General features: G+C 39.2%; 1 protein-coding gene across 1 annotated transcript; it reads left to right on the top strand.

The window, feature by feature from the left end:
- The first annotated feature begins 1,808 nt into the window (after positions 1–1,808).
- LOC308074457 (hepatic lectin-like) lies at positions 1,809–6,355 on the top strand. The gene is made up of 6 exons (XM_080413899.1): positions 1,809–1,954; positions 2,203–2,292; positions 4,302–4,433; positions 4,556–4,692; positions 5,104–5,207; positions 5,754–6,355. The coding sequence occupies exons 1-6, from the start codon at positions 1,834–1,836 to the stop codon at positions 5,899–5,901; spliced, it is 732 nt and encodes a 243-aa protein (XP_080270025.1). The 5' UTR covers positions 1,809–1,833; the 3' UTR covers positions 5,902–6,355.
- Positions 6,356–7,670: the final 1,315 nt, after the last annotated feature.

Genomic DNA, 7,670 nt, shown 5'->3' with positions numbered 1-7,670 from the left:
TGAAAAAAGAATAACAGAAATAGTAAGAAAAATCACATATAATAATAATATTATTATTATTATTATTATTATTATTATTATTATTATTATTATTATTATTATTATTATTATTATTATGTAATAACAAAATCACTGTGTCATAGCTGCCTCTGCACAGAGACAGACCTGGGGAGGGGTGGGGGTAGTGTTTCCACATCTTGTTCTTACAGGAAGAACTTATCACTTACCGCATACACAGGCGCACGCACACATGCGACGGAATTGCAAATGATAATTTTTGTCTCCACTACTACCCATCTCCTATCTACTTTCATCTGACATAGATTGCATAAATTATTTAGGTAAAGTTTTGTCTTTTGAAATGCATTCAAATCAACGTTCATCTCATGTATAAGCTAAACATGATGATTTGAACCTGTTTCTTTAGAGCAGGGGTAGGCAACCTTAGGCAACATTGGCACAGGGGAGGGTAATCACTGGCACACTGGTATAAGTGTGAGAGAGTTTTTTTTTATTTTTTTATCCTACATTAATTCTAACTCTGAACTCTGACTGGGGAGGGAGTTTGGGAGATAGGTGGATTATTGCTCCGAGTCTAATAATCTTTACAATGTCCTGATGAAAAAAAAAAAACAGTTCAGAAGAAGAAGAAGTTTGTTATATTCATGGACAATCAAAATCTGTTGGAAATATTTTATTTTGATGTGGTGTCTGGTGTCAGTTAAACTTAATGTTGATATGGCACACTATCAAAACATGGCACTTCATTGTAAAAAAGGTTGCCGACCCCTGCTTTAGAGGTTACTGTATACGTGGTGAATGGCCTCTAGAGTAGCAAAGAAGCCACAACCATCGCATTTTGTAATGAAACTTTATCCGACTGTCATTGCTGTCTTGTTGTCACAAACGTGAAACCGGTCAGTCAGTGCTGTGAATTCTCGATCGGCTCCAAGTTCCCGAATGACCAAGAGAGAGCACCCCGGGTGTATTACCAAAAGCACAAAATGTGTAATGGGATCTAGGCACCTAGGCACCTAGGCCTGGCAGCCTGGCACAGGGGTGGCCTGTGCCTAGCCTGGTAAACCCCCCCCCCCTTCCGGAAATCTCATTTGCATTTGATTTCAGGAATCAAATACAAATGAGATTTCCGGAGGGAGGAGTTTACCAGGCTAGCCTGTGAGGCTGGGGGCCTCAGATATGGAAATGCATTTTCGGTTCCACCTACTGTATTGCGTTGTTCACACAAAGAGCTGTACTACTACAAGCACCTTGAAAGACACTTTGGTTTGTTACGGGTGTCATGTTTCATTCTTTCTTTATCTTCTCGTCAGGTGGTGTAGTGAAGGATATATACATGTACCAATGTATGTCTTACAGTATCGCTATACACACTACTTTATAGTTGGCATTGTGAATACTCACACACTGCTAGTGTGTCACTAAGAGTGATTGCTGTGCCGTCCTTTCAGTAGGACGATTATAAACCAGTAGATGAAAAGAGGACATACCCACAATTATTTATATAACCAGTGCTAGGTTTTTATTTTTCAATGAATAAATAAAAACGTCCAGGCTGTTTCCTTAGGGTGTGGGCCAGAGTACACCCACTCCAGACACCACTCAATCTCTGCCGTGCTGTCATTTCACAAAAGCTACTGTATGCAGCTTGTTTTTTCATTCTTGAATTGCTTAATTTTTTACATGAGGGCAGAACCAACCAACATAAATGAGGAAGAGAGGCACATGAATAAAAGAAAGAAAACACTTCTCTTTTCTTCAGTGTGTTGTGAGGTGTACAATATCAAATACTTGCTAGAAGTCATAAAGGTAGAAATGGCTGTGGCTGCTGGACATTCTGAAAACATTGAGATGCAAGCGGAAGATGATACATATGAGAATGTTGATAACAAGACTACAGCTCAGGAGAAAGATCCACAGAAGACACTTCAGCCTGGTAAAGATGCCACTGAAACAAAAAATCACAAAAATACTTTTTCAACTTCTTAAATAATAGGTTGAAATATTTTAACTGATCTTACTCCCTCCTTTATATGCGTGTGTGTGTGTGTGTGTGTGTGTGTGTGTGTGTGTGTGTGTGTGTGTGTGTGTGTGTGTGTGTGTGTGTGTGTGTGTGTGTGTGTGTGTGTGTGTGTGTGTGTGTGTGTGTGTGTACGCGCGCGCGTGTGTTTGTTTGTCCTCCAGACATAAGACTGTACAGGCTGGTTGGGGTCAGTGTTGGATTGCTTTGTATTGTTCAAGTTCTCCTCAACATCGGTCTCCGACTCTCTCTCTGTAAGTCAACATTCACAATATTCATAATACACCTAGAGACGTGAAGAATAAACAATACGAAAATGTGTTGGCGAATATTTTTGCATCAAACTATTCATACAGAGCTATATATTAATAATATAAAGCTTTACAGTCATTCCAAAGTGCCGGCTAAAAACTAAAGGAGATCTGCAACCAGAGCTCCGACACTCTGGAATGCCCTGCCTGAGGAGATCAGGCTTGCAGAGTCTGTGCCTTGTTTTAAATCTCTCCTGAAACCACACTTTTATAAAGCTTTATATTCCCCAAATGTTTTAATTTATTCCATCTGTTGTGTTATGTTTGTTGTCTTTTTTATGTGTTCTTAAGTGAAGCACTTAACATTGTTTTGAAAGGTGCTATGGTGCAAAATGGTGTTGCTTTATCACAGCACAATATTCATGTTCTGTGTGAATGTACTCATGACACAAACAACAGTTAAAATATAAATAAAAACAATCTTCCTTATACCCTTGTAAATTGTGTAAGGAACGCAATGGTATATGTCTATGATAGGACATGATATCCCATAAAATATATTATTAGTTGTAGTAGTGATTTATTAGTAAGAACAGCAGCTGTAGCAGTATTGGTAGTTGGATAATGTTACTATTTTAGAAAATGTAGGTGAAGATCTCCCATTTTGTAAATATTGTTCCCATGCAGGCCAGTACAACATGATAAATAGAGACCAACTAGCAACCAGTTAAAGCCAGTCACAGGACAGTAACAACTAGAAAAGTGTGCTCCTCAGAGTGCAGATCTCCGCCAGGCCTGCAGGGCTGTGTCAGTCATGGGTTTCAGCCGTCATGAGGAAGCTGCGGGGGAAAGTTTGTAAGACAGATGGTGCAACTGTTCGTGCCACTGTTTGTGGCACTGGCACCATAGAGGCCTCTCAAAATGCTATGCCAGTTAAATTTGGGTATGATTGGATGTTGCGTTCATGATATATGGCATTTTTTTAAAGAAATAGACCCCGCCCACACATTTCTGAGGGTAATTACAGGCAAATGTATGAAGTATCAAAACACTGTTTGACTGTCATTGTCACATGACTCATGAGACCATGTGTGCTTAATTTGGTGGAAATAAGTCACATTTCTGCTACAAACAGTGGCATTTGTAGCATTTGTGATGCCCCCTATGGGTGGAAGTGAAATCACTTTTGGCTCGTTGTTTAGAGGCCCTTCAATATGTAACTCAAATTTGGGGTAGATGATGTTCATGATTCGTGCCATTTTACAAAACGGGCCCCTCCTGCAAAATGTTATTTTGAAAAGAATGCAATGGCTTAAAATGTAGTCAGGCAGAAATAGGTGTGGCCCATATGGGGAGTTGCGTCATGTTTTTATTGTACAACCTTAATAGTTATAGGCGGCCCTGGCTTAATGCACAGGCTTTAGGGGCTCTACACTCCAGCCCTGGGCATCAAGCTAAGCTAATACTAGTATTGCAAGTAACAGCACAGAAATATTGTCCTACAGCTGCTGAAGTAGTGCACAAAACAAATGGGGGGAGGTTCTTCCATGGCTTGCTTACTGGGAGTGTGTGACCAAAGTTTAACACGCTGATTGGTGTCAGCGGTGTCCGAGCTGCTGACAGACACACAGAGACACACAGACAGGGGTGAAAACGTAATCTCCTGCCATTCCGGCTTGGAAGAGATAACACCCTGACTGAAGACCCTGACTGAAGACCCTGACTGAAGACAAGCACGACAAGTTACAGTCTAGTTTTTATCAGTAACATAGCACATTTAACAACCTAACCGAACAGAAAAGACCAATTTGAATCCACTTGCAACACACCCACTGATAATATATTCAGTCTAATCCAACCTATCTCTCCACTTCACCATGGATACTTCAGCCTTATTTGGTGCACTTCTCACCAATTCATCTACAGTATTTCCTCATTGTCAAAATGAAGATTTTCTATCAAAACAAGTTTGTAGTTAAAGCTCATCCGTTTATTCACTCTCCTTCTTGCAGATTTTCAATTGATTCAAGAGAACAGAAGCCTGGCCACAGACCTAGGCCAGATACAGTCCAGTTTTGAGCTGTTGCAGTCCAGATATGACAACGTAACTGAAGAACGAGATGACCTGAAGAGGATTCTTTGTGGTCAGTGACATCAGTTTTTTTTTTTTATTTGAATGTAATTTTGTTCATCATTTGTCATTAATCTGAGCAAATGGAAGAAGAAGAAAAAAACTAAACATTTGCTAACATAAATGTGTTGATAGAATCACATGGATTTACTTTTGGTGGTGGTCTGTGTTATTACATCTCATCTACTGAGATGAAAAGCTGGGAGGAGAGCAGACAATACTGCAGAGACAACCAATCAGACCTGATGGTCATAAAGAGCAAAGAAAAACAGGTACGAAATGTGTGTGAGTTCAAGATTCAAGATTCAACATTTTTATTCTTACATCTACAAGTACATGCACACAAACAACAGATTAACAAGCTCCGAAAATGCTGCGTTCAGAAACACACACCACGGACACTGGCACATTTCCCTTTGAATACCAAGACAACACACACATGCACATAGAGATACATGTAAATAGATGTTTATACCATTAAGGCATGGATAACATTTAGAAGTAGGAACCATGCACACAGCACCTTCAAAAAGTGTTGAAGAATAAAAACCAAATAATTGTACGTGTGCGTGCATGTGTGCGTACGTGCAACACATTCTAACTACGTACATGAATATGTGCGCGTGTGTGTTTGTGTGTGTATGCGTGTGCTAGATCTTACTAACCAGCACCTTTCTGTCCAGGACTTTGTTCGCAGTTTCAACCGGAGAGTGTGGCTGGGTTTGAATGACATAGAAGAAGAAGGAATCTGGAAGTGGGTGGATGGAACAACGCTGACCACACAAACGTAAGACTAGCCTATATTCTGCCCGGCGCATGCGGCAGCGCTAAGGGGCAGCACAGTTAGTATCATTTTCCAATCGACGCAGTTGTAATCTTCACGCCCACATTTGTACAGTATATACTAAATGATCTTTCACCAATATACCGCCTATTGGGCGAGTGGGTCTTAATCGAGGTGTGGTCTGGCACAATGCTATAATGCTACACACAGCGAGTAAAAAAGCAAACTGCGCCTTATATCAGCTCCAAGTTGGTCTAAACAGCCGGTGAAGTTTCGGCGAAGATATTGCCTTACTATTTAGACACCACAACGCTCAACACAGTAACAGGTCACCATCAAATTCCGGGCTCCCATCGCACGGAGCGTGTCTCAATCCATCATGCTTTAATGTGTGGTTTTAAAAAACAACCTAACTGAGATTTGCATTATAATATTTAAAATAATTACGGGTGTCGATTGAAAAACGAAAGATTGACTGATAGACTGAAAACCTACGCAATGTATGCATGTAAAGATATTGTAATGAATCACATGTTCCTACATCCCCAGGTACTGGCTGACTGCCGGTGGTCAGCCGGATAATGCCAGAAATGATGAAGACTGTGTTGTGTTTGTGACTACGGGTGATATTAATGGAACATGGAACGACGAAAAGTGTTCCTTTACCAACCGCTGGATCTGTGAAAGAGTGCATTAGTATTAGTTAGGCAGTGTGAGGGTACAACCAGTGGTGTAATCTAGTTATTTTAGGCTCAGCCTACCAGGCCTTAATACCCCCAGACAACAGCACTGATGGGTACAACTGCATAATGGCTGTGTTTGCATGTGGTACTTGTTTTGCTTTGCCTTGAAATTCTACCCACTATGTAAGAATGTGATTTTCATATTTGCATTCTTTAGCAAAAGAGGAGCCTATAGAATGAATCTGTTGTTATGCATCTATTTATCACTATCACTGTTTCCTGACCATCTCACAATTTAGGGATTTTGATTAATTGTATTTTCCTTTTATAACTTTATTTTATTAACTTTATTGATAGATTATATGCCTAAGATTATTGTGCTTGTATTATATTGTATTATATACATTATTATTATATACATTATTATTATATATTATTATTTTTGCAATACACAAGTTTTTCCTTCTAATCTGTTTCCTGCTTTGCATACATTTTGTATGAAATGTGTATAACTTTACACAAATAAAGTGTATTATATTAATATATAATATATATATATAAATGTATTTATCATTTACATGCTTGCACATTACTTTCTCAGGACCAGTAGTGTACAATAATAGTTTAGTCACAAGCTCCTCTTGATATTTTTATTGGTTCAATATTAATGTATACTCTTGCTCCCCCTAGTGGATAAAACAGAGCAAAACACCTCTAAGCAGACAACATTGACAAACTGAGTTCACGACTTTGAACATTTATAGTTTATTGCTCTGTAGTACTTGTACCTCCAAATGCATGCAATATACATAAGTAATCGGGCAACACAGTATAATGAATGCTCGGGTGACAATAATGATCATATTTATCTTATCTCATACTACTTGATCTCATATCTCATCTCATTGACCTCATAAGGTGGAAACCCTCTGGCCTGCATAATGCATTAGAATGTTGTGTACTGTTCAACTCAATGAAGCTGGTTTTCACAGTATAACATACGGTGACAGTGTCAGTATCAAGTATATCTCTGCTGTCCGGCAGGAACCAGCTAACTCCAAAATGTTCATTTTTCAGGAAATGAAAAAAACAAAACAAAAATGGAGTTAGAAGGTTTTGTTCATCATTGATAAGAACAGCTGAATGGACCTCCAAGCTCACAATGAGGTTGGAGGTCAAAAGGGGGTGGAGCCACCAAAACCAGCTAACTCCACCCCCCTTTGGTGGAGTTAGCTGGTTTAGCAGAAAGTTTGAGGATACAATGGCGTTAGCTGGTTTTGTCAGAAACGCTTTTTAATACTTTTCATTGGTTCAATATTCTTTTTATCAACACACAGACGTAAAGGGTGTTCAATAGCACTATTTTATGGAAAAAAATGCAAAAGCGGAAAAATGGAGTTAGCTGGTTCCTGCCGGACAGCAACGAATACAGTATAATTTATACATCATGACCTGCACTATGAATTGAGTACATAAGGACCCCATTTGAAACCCCATTTGAAACAAGCCATTAGGCTTTCATGGGCTTTTAATCCTATTTAGTTGACCTTGTATTTAAACTGTACATGTGCTTTTTTTCTGCAAACTTCTAAATAAAGTATTCAATCAATCAATCAAAATAGCAGTGAAACTCTAACATCTGCTCAATGGAAAGTGAAACGGTGCTAACTGTTTGCCTGCCAGTTGTCCCAGAGGAATCAAACTAAGATTTGCATCTTCAAGGTTCACTGGTTTCTCCATGTGACCGGAATAGATTCACACACTGAACAGACTTCATGTGGAT

The sequence above is a fragment of the Gymnoscopelus braueri genome (assembly GCF_963280865.1).
Source record: "Gymnoscopelus braueri genome assembly, chromosome: 2".
Classification (NCBI taxonomy): Eukaryota; Metazoa; Chordata; class Actinopteri; order Myctophiformes; family Myctophidae; genus Gymnoscopelus; species Gymnoscopelus braueri.
The sequence above is the reverse complement of the archived record's forward strand: the minus strand, read 5'-3'. Positions and strand labels throughout refer to the sequence as shown.

Coding starts and splice junctions, on each gene's coding strand:
- LOC308074457 (XM_080413899.1), top strand. CDS start 1,834: ATGGCTGTGGCTGCTGGACATTCTGAAAACATTGAGATGCAAGCGGAA. Junction 4,434..4,555: donor CCTGAAGAGGATTCTTTGTG/GTCAGTGACATC, acceptor ATGTGTTGATAG/AATCACATGGATTTACTTTT. Junction 5,208..5,753: donor ACAACGCTGACCACACAAAC/GTAAGACTAGCC, acceptor CTACATCCCCAG/GTACTGGCTGACTGCCGGTG.